The following is a 14,970-nucleotide window of genomic DNA, read 5'->3' on the forward strand; positions in this document are numbered from 1 at the left end:
ATAAAAACATTTTTGAGTCGACAGAAAAAAAACACCTTGCACTGGTGAGTTGTTATTTTTAAATTGAAACCAGAAAACATCTTTTTTTTCATTTTACATACATGCCATATGTAGCTGTTCTTAACTGCGCCTTTAAGAGCCTGCAATTCCTGGTTGATCTTCTTAATCAAGACTCTACTTTTAGATTCTTCGATTTGGGACAGTACAACCGCGTGAGCCACAAGTCGAATGTTCTGTTCCAGTCTCTTGATCCTTCTCCAAACCCTTTTGTCGTGGTGGTGCATATTTGCCAGAGATCTGAGGGATAACTCTTGAAAGCGTTGCATTTCCAACCTACTCACTTGCTGTAAAAAACAAGAAACATACAAGATTTTTACCAAGATTGATTGGTCTTAAAACTTTTGAAAGGATGCATGTTCTAATGTTTAGTCTTAATAACATAACTTTTTAAAGTTTTTGAGGATAATAAAAAACTCATTTAATTGATTGTCTTTTCGTTATTATTATTATTATGATTATTAATAGGATAATCGTTATTTTTTCTACATTCTGATATATGATTGTAAATCATACTGATATTACTTTATTTTAAATATCATGTTTACAACTTCTGGATACGTGTTGATAAATTTACTTATCGTAATTGGTAATCCAAATTGATATCACAAATGTTAAACTTTCTAATAAATGTTTCAGTTCTTTCGAAAAAAAAAATACAACAGAAAACCGAGATTGATTGCCTGAAAAGTTGTCAATAGCTGTCTTTTCAAGGATTTCAAGTTGGACATAATGACACGTATTAGTTGGTGAAACGAGGACATATCGAGGTGCAGTTTAGCTATCCGCTGTTGAAGTGATCTAATATGGGCGCCAAATCTGGCCTTGGCACTTTTCAAGTCGGCAATGCTATCCCGTACATATTCCTTGTTGGCTGTGTCGTTGCCTTTCAAGCCTTTCATCATGGCTGTCATTTTGTCCATATCTTGCCTGGTCCTCATCAAATCTCTGTATATGTTGTGCAGACGTTTGTTAAAGTGCAGTAAGGAGCGGATTTGAACCTCCCGTAGCCTTGTAAAATTTCCAGCTATGGTGCTGGCAAGGACATTAATCTTCTGTTTAAGCTCCTGAAAGTTAGAAGAAAACATAAATATATCAGATAACAAAGCTCACCCAGAAAAGGCATCACCTTAATGAGAACACCTTTATCATATTACATGAAAATCTTACTTAATGATCTTGGACATTGGATACAATAGTGTTGTTTGAAGTTTTAAAGTTACATAATTCATTAAAGTAAGTAAGGACAGTTTTTTTTAATAACAGGTTTTTTTAATACCATTCCATCTACTTTAAAAACTTAAAACTGCTCCAGCATCAAGATAAATCTGATATGATCAAACTCTGTATCTTGGGCTATCTCTATTTACACTTCCCAAGTGGTATTGAGTATGAGCAGAATTTACTTCATTTTATAACCAACTCCAAGAGCCTGAAACAATTTAAGTTGTTCCAAAATCTTAAATCTGTCCAAGCATCTAGATAATCAAATTCACTTTCTGTATTTGAAGCTACCAATGCGATTCATTTTTATAGTTAAATCAACCATTCAAGTTTGAAATAGTACTATTGTCTATATAAACATGTGACCTGTTCCAAAAAACTAAAACTCCTCAAGCATCTGTAACCTATGGCTCAGATTCAGCATCCACGCCTGTGAAGAGCATCAGAATTACAAGATGCATCATCTATTCAAATTTGAAGCTTGATTGAAGCAAAACAATCAAGATTTGTCTATCATAGGGTACCTGCTCCAAAACCTTTGCCCGACTAAAAAAAATCCGTAAACCTCGTTCAGCACCGGTATTTATTGGCTTTATTTGTGGCATGATATTTTAAAAATAAAAAAGAATGTAGCAACAAAACAGAAATATGAGTTTAGTGAATGTAAGAATATCATCGTCGTCCCTTCCAGCTGAAAGATTTATCAAAAAAGAAAAAAATATATATTGAAAATAGAGCAATAATAAACAGAAAAGAAAAGAAATAGTACTTACTCGAACTTTGTTTAGAAAATCTTCTAGATCTTTCAATTTTTCTTTCATTTTATTTGAATTAAATTGTCCTGAAAAAAATAAAACATGTCTAAATAGAAATAATCATCAAATAAAAAAATCTGCACCCTTACAAATGTACCTATATTCTTCGACGAACAAAAAAAAAATCAAAATAATTGCCAATTGCCAAATGCTTTCTCTTATTTATAGGCATCATAATTTAAGTCCATGGACATTAAAAAGTGTATTAAATTAGATGTTCTATATTCTCAAATTTTTATTACTAATTTTAGAAAATACCCTTTTTCTTTGCGTCTTCAAGGTCTGCTCTCAATTCTAGTACTGTGTTTTCCAATGGGTTTGGTTTTGGCACAGGATTTTTCTTCTTCTTATGCTTTAATTTTATCGTAATCTCTGATGGTTCTTTTGACTTTGGTATCACTTTTGCAGCTTGTTTGATGACACTTTTCCCTTTTTTCGTGGATATTTGCATTACCCTCTGCTTTTTAGCACTTGGCTTTTCGTTTGTGGTTGATTTCCCAATCATGGCCAACAGTCTTGAAATCTCCTGAAGTTTAAGTGCTTGCTTTTCATCTGAATCAGGCGGTTTGGTCGTACCTTCTGTGGCGGCCATGTTCGTAATATCTTTGTCAGTGAGATAGCACATTTTCTTTTCGCTAATGTATTTGATAAACAGACATTTTATCCTCTTTTCTTCTCTGCAGAGTTTTTCGCATGCTTCGTGTGTCAGTACATTGCTGTGCCTGATCACAGTGCCTGGTGCGGCGGTAGAGTTGTTGTTAGTCTGTGTCGTCTGCGGAACCTGTCGTCTGAGGCGTGAATTTGAGATGTCTGAAATAAAGGATAAGTTTGACTGAAGGACACAGATAAGTAACAATCAAACTTTTTTTTCTCAAGTTCGAAACACAAAAGAAATTGCCGTAAACCTGGTATTATAGGCATGCAATAATTACCCGCCATATTCGCTGGCAACTTCTGTTCACGGATTTTTATAGATAAAGGGAATGAACAAAGTCAGAAATTACTCGCGGACAAGTATTCCTTTTAAAGGAATGATTGGCAAGAATAATATATTGATAGCTAGAAGCAATCAACATGATCAGTTTGATGTAAAATAATTTAAAAAGTACTGTATTTTTACAAAATATAGAATATTTTGAATCTGTACACCATAATTTCATCATTGTAAACCGTCAACAAATTTAATTTTGAAATAAATTTGGGGAAAGCCGTTCGTAAACAAAACTCCTTGTCTAGTTTTATATTTTTAACGTAATTATTAAGATCAATTCTATGTAAGAATCAAAATTCAGTGGCCACGCATAGTCACGGATTTTCTTCATACTTGACAATTTGATAGACTTTGGTGAGTAAAAAAGCCTAACACCATTTGTTTGTTGCTATGTGGTCCCGTTGCCATGGTAACCGAGGATAAAGATGTAAAAATGGCATTTTAATGCTTATTTGACAACATATTGTGAGTAATGTGCAGAACTTGGGGTTTCCAGGGTAGAATGTAGTATTAAAAATAGTTGTCATTTTTCAAATGAAACAAAAAAATTCATGGAGAACCGCATATTTTTAGTGCGTTTCCATGGTTACTAAACAGAAATTTTAAAATGTTTTCTTCATCTAGTTTGAATAAAAAGTGCAAATCTTGGATTTTTTGGGAAACACTATTATGATTGTGCAATTAAAAATTTAAATATGAAAATTGAGAACCGTTGCTATGGTAACAAGCTTAAGAATAAGGAAAATTATAATATTTTTAGGCATTTTTAAATGGATATTATTCAGATATAATGAATAAATATATAAAATCAAATGGTGAGAAAAAATAAAGTATGTCCCTAACTTTAATGACACTTAAAAAAATTCTGAAATTTTCTAAAAATAACTGCCGTTGCTATGGACTTTTCAAAAAGTAAGAATTTCTGTGTGATTTTTTACGCAACTTAATTTTCCATAGCAACAACACTTCTCTGTTGCATAACAAAGGTTTTTGTGGTGTATAATGAAAATTTAGATATATTTTTACCTGTTCCAGCCAAAACAATTGCAAAAAAAAAATCTAAAATCAGGAATGAAAGCATATCAAAATAATCTTAAATTTCTCAGTTTTTCTTAATATTTGGCCTTGTTGCCATAACAACGGATGTCAATTATCATGATAAAATGTATATTGCATAAACATTTAAATGGATGTGAAAATTTAACAGTTTCCCATTTGGGCTTATTAAAAAACCGCAGAAAACTAATTTCAAAAATTTGTATTGGTTTCCATGGTAACATTTTAAAAGTATTGGTTTCTCCACCAATTTTCTTAAATAATTAAATAATTGAAAATAGGAAAAAGGCTGTTTTATGTCTTTGATAGTTTTAATTAGTGGGCAAAACCTTCTAATATGGCTTCAAAGTAGGTAAGTTTTGCTATTTTCCCATCTTTAGCCTCGATTACCATGGCAACGGTTACCCATAGCAACCAACTTTTAGTGGTTTTTTGCGTTTTACACCTAGGTGTGTCCATGTATGAAATATAAGGAAAATTGGTGACTATGCGTGGCCAGACCCTTTTATAAATCATTGATTCTTACATAGAATTGATCTTAAATGTTAATGTATCTTCTTCTTCTTCTTCAGAATACTGAGTAGGGCTCTTCAAAGGGCATTTACACGTATACAAAGAAAGAGCTGTATTAAAATAATTTAATGCGACTGAAAAACATTGAATGACATCATAACTTGCTATTGAGGTCGCATTGTAACGTAACCTTGTTTACAAGTAATAGCTTTCCAAAAAGCTTGCCTGACTAAACAAAATTATTCAATGGAAGGATGCATGTATCAATTAGGTTATCTTATCAGAAATGAATTTTAATTTTCGCTGCTGGTCATAAATTTATAAATGGAACGTGCAAATTTAAGACGAAATGTTAGTCTTTTCTTCGATCTAGAACATGTACATATATATCACTTGAAATTCATTTATTTTATTAATTCAATTTTTTAGGAATGCACACATATCATATAAGTGCGTGTAAGCTGGAGAGTAAATAGTCGTTTTTTCAAATTGTATTTGTTATATTAATTGAAAAATCAACTGAAAGGCATTTTTTAAAACTTCCAACCTTATGAAATGAGAGGGTTTTGAATGTGTGTGGGCAGCTTCATCAAAATCATCTTGACAAGCAATTAAAAAAGGGTGAATTCTCAAATTCATGAAAAAACCCTAACTGTAACTTTAATTCAATTAGAACTCCTTATTTGCAGTTTCATTATTGCATGCTCGTACAAAAGTGGAGGGGGGTGGGGGGGGGGGGCAAATCCATGATATTTCCATATATCCTATAAAGTTGAAAAAAGTGCCAGCTGTCAAAAAAGAGGAGAGGGTGAAACAGCCTCCCTCACCCCAACCCCTGATGCTACGTGCTCGTCAACTAATCGGCGCGCAAAAACTATGAATGAGACATTTAGGCGCGAAATCCTGCTTTACCGATCACGCAAAGAATGAACTCATCCATTGGCAGAGATCCATGGCGGGGGGGGGGGGGGGGGGGTAGATGAATTTTTTGACATTTGTTTTGTAAAAGCTCTATACATGTATATTATACTTTTGATCGGATGTTTTGGAAGAAATCTATCGAATTAAGAAACGCACTTGATTAGTAATTGTTAAATGTAGTAATGTACATTTAGTAAGACACGAGAATTATGTTCCCTTTTCAAGATTAATGAAATCGCCCAACTGAACGAAAATCGGGTCACACCCCGCTTTAGCGATTTAGTTCATCCAGCATAGGTGTCGGAACCGGGAGGATTAGTCTAGCCCCCCCCCCCCCCCCACCCACCCCCACTTTCAATTTCCACCGACGCCAGTGTCCAGTAAACATTCCAGCTGTATAAATATGTATTTGTTTTAATTCAAACTGATGACTCTCTTGTAATAATGATAATCCAACACCAATTATTACTTACATTGTACCGTATTAGACAATATGTTACAACTTGTTGCGATGACCCCCTCCCCCTTTTTCACCTTTCAAATATGGTGGAATGCTGATCTATTTTTAAATCAAGATTACACACGTGCTCTGCATGGTGACCGTCCCTTTTACTTGAAAACTCTTGCTCGCTGTTGTTATTACATGCCATATAACATTTTCATCAATTATGAACGTAAATGCTGACATCTTAAACAAGCATCGGTAAATCCTTTTTGTGAAATATCATGATATTGCTTGTTCCATTGTCTGCACTGTTTCGGAGATTGCAACTTTTAAACCTTAGATATGCCTGACGTCATGACGCCAGGTTATAAATCAAGCCGTCTTCCTAGCTACTATTATGCAACATCAATAGATCGAGGTCAGTTCATGGAGCATCGCCTTATGATTGAGGTCAGTTCATCGAGGTCAACTGCATTACTGAATGAATCTTCCGATTGAAATTCTTACGCGTGAGACAAAATGTGCATTCTTGAATTAACAGGTCGAACTGTATTATATGTATGTTTGCATCTCTTAAGGTAAATGAATTGAAATAAAATTGAATAAAGTGTTATATAAATACTCAACCAAACTTCAAGTTTTTATAAGAACTACTTATGCAAGCGGAATGTGTGCGCACGTGGAAGCATTTGCCGGATGCCTCATATGGACACAACAGTGATCGGCCGAAGCCGATCACAAAAATAACCTTTGAAGATTAAAAATTCTGTTTTTAATCGTTTATTTGCGAAAAAAGAAAAGTTCGTAATATAATACATGGTTTTCTATGTTATTATTTAACGTCATTCCGACATGTTTACTACAAAGAGTGAGGTAAAATATAAAGACAGTGTACCTTACCGGCCGGGTATGCTATCTTGTGGAATACTGTTGATTAAACGCGAGGAATTAATATATCTGCGTTTAATTGCAAGAAACACCATTCGCGGATTTTAAAATCTCGCCATTTTTTCTGAGAGTTGAGAATTATAAGAAATAAGAAGAAAAGTTCCGCGTTCGTGGTTTAATATTCTCGCGATTTGATATACAGTTAAACTTCGGTATCTCGAATACCACGGATATCTCGAGGTATGTCTGTGGTCCTGGCCATTTTTACAGTATACGTGATTATAAAAAACCTCGATACGTCGAACACGAAAATCTCGAATATCCTGCTTATCTCGAAGTAAATTTGCGGTCCCAGTCACTAAAAGACATGCGTTATCTCAAAGTCAAGTCAATTAACCGCCTCAATAATTGCACACCTTGTATATACATAACAGCGGGATCGCGGAATGAAGTACTTGCGTAATATATTATAAAAAAAAAATAGGAATTTACAGTAATTACCAGGATGACATATTTGCTCTCATTTAGATATAACTCAATGTACAATTTACTTTAAAACAATTTGCGTAATATTATTGATATGTACCTTGATAAAATTTAACAATTTTTACCTTTATTTTTTCTTCACGGAAAGAGAAGATTATCATAACTTTATCAATTATTTCGATGTTAAAAGGGGCATTGGGCATGCTCACGATTTTGGTCCACTATTTTTTCTTTTATTTTTAATGCTTTAAAAATGAATTTCTAATGATCAACCAAAATTTTAGGATAAGTCGTACAGTTAAAAGCAAGCAACAGAGCTCACAATTCTTTTTTTTTTGGAAACAAGGCTCTTGTCCTGTTTATGTTTCCATTGGTTCAATAAACCGGGAAAAAAGTCCTTTATCAAGCTGATTTCTCTCTCTCTTAATTCGTTTTAAGCATACTGGATTAACAGTTCATCGCATTCACTTTAGGTCTACAACTGAAATTTTTACTTGAACTTTCAAAACGTAAACAAAAGCTTTGTTTACATGACAGAGAATTGTGAGCTCTGTGTCTCGCTTAAAACACGACGAATGACACTCAAATTGTGGTTGACAATTAGAAATGCTGAAACATTGTAAACATTAAAAACATTAAAAACAGAAAACCAAAATTGTGACCACAACCCTTAAAGGTCAGCCCTTGCAAGTCCGTGTACTTTGAACTCTCAATGTACGTGTACAAAACAGTATATTATACAATTATTCAATGCTTGAGCAGTAGATAGACCCGAATATTTTCCCTTGGTGCAGGGAACAGCTCAGTAAGATCTATTGCCCGAGGCCAACGGCCGAGGGCAATAGATCATACTGAGCTGTTCCCTGCACCAAGGGAAAACAATTCGGGTCTATTGACTGATCAGGCATTAAATAATTGTTTATTACCTAATTCCGTGTTTAGTATTTTGTGTTTACAGTTATAAATTACAGAAGGTTTTCATACCATGAGGATAAATTTTAAGAACAATAGTAAAATCAACATATAAATAAAGTTATTTTTGAATCTTGTAGCAATTTCACTTTTTCTAAAATACGTTGCCGGTCCAATAGATCGCAGTTTATTTACCGGCGGTCTATTAGATCGCAGTCTATTGACCGGCAGTTCAATAGGTCACTTTCAAATCTGAATACACATGCAAAATATACGAAAATAGTTAATTTGTAATAAAACAACAAAATCCCGTTGATTAGGTAATAAATATATATATATAATACGAACTGACATCAACGAACGACACATATAGGTGCTGATAGTACTTGTATATTTACATCCACAGTATTTTCTCTCTTTTACTTACTATATACAATCGATTACACATGTAATTTATACAGCTCTAAACTGAAAACTAAATCTAAACTGAAAAGGTTCAAATCTACTGGATCCAGCTCCAGTTATTTAAACAATTTTCTTGTCTGATTATACGCTTCCTTTAATTTAAAAAAACTGCTTTAAATGCAAAATTTAACTGGTTTGATAACTTTAATTCAAATAAGTATAATTGATATTGTATTTCACTGTTTCATATCATATTATGTTATTATTTTTATATAATGTACTTATTATATAATGTACTTATATAACTTAAATATACACTCAGGTGCTAAAAGTATGTCAGTTTTTCCCTTTTCACTAAATATTTCATTGAAAACAAACATTTTTAGAGAATCGTTAAAATTAAACCCCTTGACCGATTTTGAAAAGACTTAGATTGATAAATTAAGAATATTTCTCTCGCATTTAGGCATATATGAATTTTTTTCAAATACATGTATTTTTTTATACTAGTATTCACTATCCAAAGTAAGATTTTTTGGCTCGAATATTGCAAAAGATACATACTAGTAGTAGAGCACTTAAAAAATATTTTCGTGTTGTGTTTGAAATATCAAATATTACAAATGAGTTGTCAAAAAACTATTTCAACGTTTGTCAAAAAGTGCAAATTGAATCTTCTTTATACAATAAAAATTTCTTCAAAATCTGACGAAAAAAATAACAACAAAAACCCTTTTAAATAATATTTAAATGATACATACTTGTAGTAGAGCACTTAAAGATATTTCCGTGTTGTGTTTGAAATGTTTTAATCAGTTTAGTCTTGCTTTTAATAAAATATATAGGAAAAAAGAAAAGTTGACACTTTTGGCACGTAAGTGCAATTGAATATCATATAATATAATAATAATAATATATAACAATAAATATAATTAAATATCATTTGTTCCTTGGGGAGAGGACTTACATAGGCGCTGACTGATGTCAAACCTTTTATTATCATTCTTTGAATATTATGAGCTGATAATTTCGATCGGAGCGTGGTTAAATCTATCATAAAGCCCTTCTTGGATTTGACCACGCCCCGACCAAAATTATCACCTCATAATACTCAAACTATAAGAATGATTCCTAGTTTCCTAAGTATAACTTATCATCGATTCAGTATTGGCAGTATGCGTATGCAAGACGTGTCATGGGTTGGGTTGGGTTTGGTTGGGGGGGGGGGGGGGGGGGATTCACACGCCTTCACGAATAAATACGTGTCCTTGTTGTCTCGTTGACTATGTGATACATTAACATACGATTCATAAATATTTAAAAATAAATATCAAAACTTTAGTCAAAAGATTTTTTGACTTATAAATGCAGTGATAAGAAAAATCTGTCCGACGATATTAATGCGCCGAATCTATCGAAATACTGCAAAACTAAAACCTAAATTTCGTTATGATAGACAGTATAGCCTAGTATTTTGGCGATTCAAGTACAAACAAAACTTCTTACCTGTAGTTTCATTCTGTGAGCACACTAAAAACAATGTACATAACAATGTCAGTTTTAACATTGTTAATTTCTTTCTTGTGTTCTTTTGCTACATTCTGTGACACTAACAGTCTGCCATTAATTTTTGTCAATAAAATGACGTTTCATGCATGATCTATGACGTCATCATTTAGTGCACTGCAGAGAAAAACGAACGACAACTCTGCAAATATGCTGAAGAATTAAGAAGGTACTTTTTAGTGAAACATACGACACACGTAAACTTATGTTGTTAAATGTTTTATAAAATCAATTTACAAATATTCTGTGAGTTTCAATATGCCAGTGATATCATGTGAATATTCATAAGGAGCTGATTATCGTATTTCAGGATTATTTTTTTTGTAAAAAGGGGGGGGGATAGAGGAGGGGATTGAGTCTGCATGACTCAACCAGTGTTGAACAGTGTTCCGAGTAATGATTTAGGTCCAAACTAAACTAGTTTTCCCGGTTCTAGTATATTTTCTCACAGGTGCCGAAAGTATATCAATTTTAATCCCAACGATATGTCCAATACCATTTGCTTCCATTATTTCAGAAATAAAACATTTTGTTTTTATATTTCACTTCTGTATAAACAGGTCTGGTACATGTACAATCATTTTTAATTACATAATGTACGTATAATCATTGAGCCATTCCAGTCAAAACAATGTTAAAATGCTAAAATCGACTTAGTCCATGAATTTGCGCATGCACTTGTAGGCCTAAAATAGAATAGGCTATTTTAAAATTACTTACAAATCGATGATATGTTCAAATACATATGTATACATTAGTCTTAATGATTTAAAAAAAATTTATCAGATTTGTTGGTTTTATTTGTCACACTATATTATCCGTCTTTATATATATACATGTACATGTAGCCGGGCATTTTACACATCTTATCCACCCATTTTCTTATCTAGTAAAACACCCATATCTGGGATGCGATGATGACTACAAAATGCCTTGCCGTTCACATTTTGACAGAGATTACCTTCAAACCTTTAAAAAAATGTTAATAATAAAACCTTTTTACGAATTTTACCTTCTCTGCTTTTGACCGATTTCTACGCTGCTTGTATCCTTCGTTTTCCATATTTTCACTTAAATTTTTTTCACGACAAAAATACCATTTTTGGAGCTGGGTTCTTCTTAAAATGCTACTTGAATAGGAACAATATTCGTGATTAGATTTCACTCGCTGAAAGAAGTTTATATTAATTGGAGTTCACTCGACCATACATGATCACGAACTGTTTCACTATTACCAAAAACTGTTACTTATTTTTTTTCTACTATATTGCAGACAACATGCTATAATTTACATTGTCTAATATAATTTTTTTGGGGTAATTTTATTATGTAACGTTATGTGAATACATGTACGTACAATTAACCACATGATGCACACCAGGTTTTACTGAAAGTAATAAAAGGATATGATTTTCACCCAACCTTGAATCCCATGACCAAATAAAAAAAATCAAATTACACACACAACTAAAAAATAACGGAATAAATGATTGTTCAAATGTATTAAAAACGGTAAGAGAGAGAGAGAGAGAGAGAGAGAGAGAGAGAGAGAGGGGGGGTACGTTTTGTTTATGTTCAATACTGCTGTCAGCATTTCAGAGAGTTACATGTAACATTAAATACTGACCGGTGTAATGACATTTTAAAAAATGTCTTTCACTAGCTTTTATTTATCAATTAAATATATTATACTTTTCAATAGGTCACATTTTTTTACAAAGTGTCATGTATATGAATTTATTTACGAGAAAATGTTTTTACGAAAAAACGAGCAGAATGCCGGAAAATCTTGACACACTGTTGCAACTGTCAACATCCGGCGAAGAGGTCGTCTGATTCCACGGAGCTGTTTTGAGGAAAAAAAGAACAGAAAACTGTAAGTAAACTACAGACAAGTGGATGGGCAAAATATTGTCAACAAACAGTATCAATTTTCAACGAAATTATACTATTTTACATGAGTTGGTATGATTTTGAGGAAAATAAGAAAAATTAAGATTTTTTTTAATGCATTGATAGTTTTTATAATTATTTACTTACAAAACGGTCGTAGCTTTGCAGCTGTTGGTAAATTTGTAGTATCTTTAACAGATCCAGCAAAATGTCCCTTGCTAAACGTCTCTGGCTAAGTCGGAGCATTCCTATTACACGGTCGAAATTGGCATCGAAGACAGTCTTTATTTTGTCGTCTGTTTTGGTGGAGTTTAACATCATGAAACTGGATCGTAAAAGCTTCACAGATGACTCCATGACCTGTCTCTGGTGACCTGTCAGCCTCATTTTGAGAATCTGTAAGTTTCTCTTTGCCATGGAAACCAATTTCGGAGACAGCAGACCTCGATCAGCCTTGAGTAGCAAGAATTCTTCTGTTCCAGATAATAATTTCTGTAAATATAAACGTATTTTAAAAATGCCTTTCTTGATCACGTTTTTTTTCTTCAAGTATGTAAATAGTATGTGTGGAAAATGAATGCATAAATTGCTTATTCTGTTGTCTAGGGGGAAGGGGGGGGGGGGGTCTTACATTGTAATTGTTTGTAATTTTGCTGTTTGTTGTTGTTGTTGTTGTTTTGGTTTTTCCTTGAGACATTCTTTGGATATTCAATTGTACATACATGTATTTATTTTCTCATAATTGTTTGCAATAGTGTCAAAATTGATTTTATATGAAAACGGACACCTATGATTCATAATTACCTGAAACTCAATGCTTCTTTGCTGTAAGCGCATTATCCTGTTCATCTGGACCAACATTTTTACTACGTCCAATGAAGTAGCGTCTAAGGAGAGGCAAGCAATTTCAGTTTTAATAAGGCCCACATATGTATGCATCGTTTAATACCATTTTACACATCATTTACATATATCTTTATTTCAAATCCCTTTACTCGGTAATCTATTATACTTACTAAATTTTGGCGAGGACTTTTTGGCCCCAAAGAGTCGAGTGAATTTGATCAGGCTTTTCCTATGTTCTGGTCGCACCGTTAGCCATCCCGCCAAATTGGAATATTTGCTCTCAGAAATCAAACATCGCTGCGTCTCCTTCTGGTATTTCAGGTACTGGCATTTAATCTTCATCTCCTTGATACAGATGTGGATGCACAGTTTCAAACTTGGGACTCCAGTTCTGGTTATTGACTTTACTTTTGCTTTGTTGATTTGTAAAGGCGTTCCTAGAAATTAATATACGACATTCAATTTCATAAAGGGACATAGACACGATTTGAGCACAAAGATTTAAATTTTATTTTTGCTTTTTTATTGTTTGGAATAGTTAATTAAATATTGAGTTAATAGAAAGATAGAGAGTTTGACTTTTTTGTTTTTGTAAACAAATCTCGAGCCTTGATATTGTTTTACATATATTTTTGGTTTATTTACTTTATTAGTATAAGATTCAAATAAATGTTGCTTTCCTGTTGATTATTTAATTTATGAACACATTGATTCAGTTAACCTTGCTTGTCACGAGTTATTTTGTCAAAGAAATGGTAATTACATATATTACTTACTTTATTTGTAAACAAGTATATAATGATTTATAAGACTCGATTTTTGTTTACAAAACAACGAATTTTTATCTCCGTACCTCTGTTATAACTTGACTTTTAACGCTCAAATTTTGGTCAATCATTCAATATGCGCAAATAAACCATAATATATATATATATATATATATATATATATATATATATATAATTGTGTCTAAGTCCCTTAAGATTTCAAAGAAAAATTCTACTACGATCTAAAAATCGTAAATTAGTTGTTGCAAGATAATAATACAATATTTTATTTTTATTTTATAATAGTATATAGAAAATTGACACGCCTTCAACGGATATGCCAGTTCAGGTCTTCTCTTCCAACGTAATCCGTGATCAGTAATAAAAAAAACTTCAAAAACAGGTCTATAAAATCACCGGGGCTTGGTTGTTGGATAGTGAAGTTCCTTATTATTTGTTCCCGAAGAAAAAATTGATTAAGATTGGTAATCTTAGATGTATTTCTGTGTATACATTGCATTGAATAAATACACTGAAACCCCCCGTTTCAGTCATGTTCAAAAAGTGTATTCAATGTACTTTAAAAAAAGTACTTTTTTTAATGTACATTGAATACACTTTTTGAACATGACTGAAACGGGGGGTTTCCTGAAACGGGGGGTTTCAGTGTATTTATTTATTGCAATACACAGAAATACACATAAGATTACCAATTTTAATCAATTTTTTCTTCGGGAACAAATAATTAGGAAATTCACTATCCAACAACCAAGCCCCTGTGTATAAAATAGGCCTATAATTATTTCATTGCAGTTGCTAAGTAAAGCGGAGAAGGGTCAATATGAATAAGATGTCCCTTTAATACCACAATATTAAATCTTAATATTTTCATTCTGTTGGATTTACACCACAATATTTACCTACACTGAAAGTAGCCTAACATCAAGAAGAGGGATAATCTGAATGAGTGAACTTTATGACCTACTTTTACGTTTGCACCATCTTCTCTTGTTTACACTGGGAAAATCATTAGAATCTTACCAGACTGTATTTCATTCCACTTTAAAAACAAGAGCAGTAGAAAATATAAACATTTCATCCTCATCTTTGTAAAAACTTGACCATTTATGTGACGTAACGTTCAGGCTACTTCAATGAGTGACGTCAATAAAAGTTGTTTTGAAA

At 32.7% G+C, this 14,970-nt stretch overlaps 3 protein-coding genes across 3 annotated transcripts in view; all 3 read right to left on the minus strand.

The window, feature by feature from the left end:
• The window catches only part of LOC128175942 (trichohyalin-like), a 39,330-nt gene extending 38,988 nt beyond the window's left edge, over nucleotides 1-342 (minus strand). Inside the window, exon 1 of the mRNA XM_052841863.1 lies at nucleotides 102-342. Coding sequence (XP_052697823.1) covers nucleotides 102-326 — 225 coding nt within the window. The 5' untranslated portion in view covers nucleotides 327-342. The remainder of the gene's footprint in view (nucleotides 1-101) is intronic.
• On the minus strand, nucleotides 334-10,388 carry LOC128176852 (uncharacterized). Its single transcript, XM_052843396.1, has 5 exons — nucleotides 10,220-10,388; nucleotides 2,355-2,906; nucleotides 2,055-2,122; nucleotides 728-1,124; nucleotides 334-344 (listed from the first exon to the last, which is right to left on the minus strand). The coding sequence occupies exons 1-5, from the start codon at nucleotides 10,278-10,280 to the stop codon at nucleotides 334-336; spliced, it is 1,089 nt and encodes a 362-aa protein (XP_052699356.1). The 5' UTR covers nucleotides 10,281-10,388.
• Nucleotides 10,389-11,938: 1,550 nt separating this feature from the next.
• Nucleotides 11,939-14,959, minus strand: LOC128175941 (uncharacterized). The gene is made up of 5 exons (XM_052841862.1): nucleotides 14,827-14,959; nucleotides 13,189-13,455; nucleotides 12,977-13,059; nucleotides 12,320-12,664; nucleotides 11,939-12,125 (listed from the first exon to the last, which is right to left on the minus strand). Exons 1-5 carry the CDS (start codon nucleotides 14,888-14,890, stop codon nucleotides 12,021-12,023), a joined length of 864 nt encoding a protein of 287 aa, XP_052697822.1. The 5' UTR covers nucleotides 14,891-14,959; the 3' UTR covers nucleotides 11,939-12,020.
• Nucleotides 14,960-14,970: the final 11 nt, after the last annotated feature.

Source organism: Crassostrea angulata, chromosome 3 (genome assembly GCF_025612915.1).
Source record: "Crassostrea angulata isolate pt1a10 chromosome 3, ASM2561291v2, whole genome shotgun sequence".
NCBI lineage: Eukaryota > Metazoa > Mollusca > Bivalvia > Ostreida > Ostreidae > Magallana > Magallana angulata.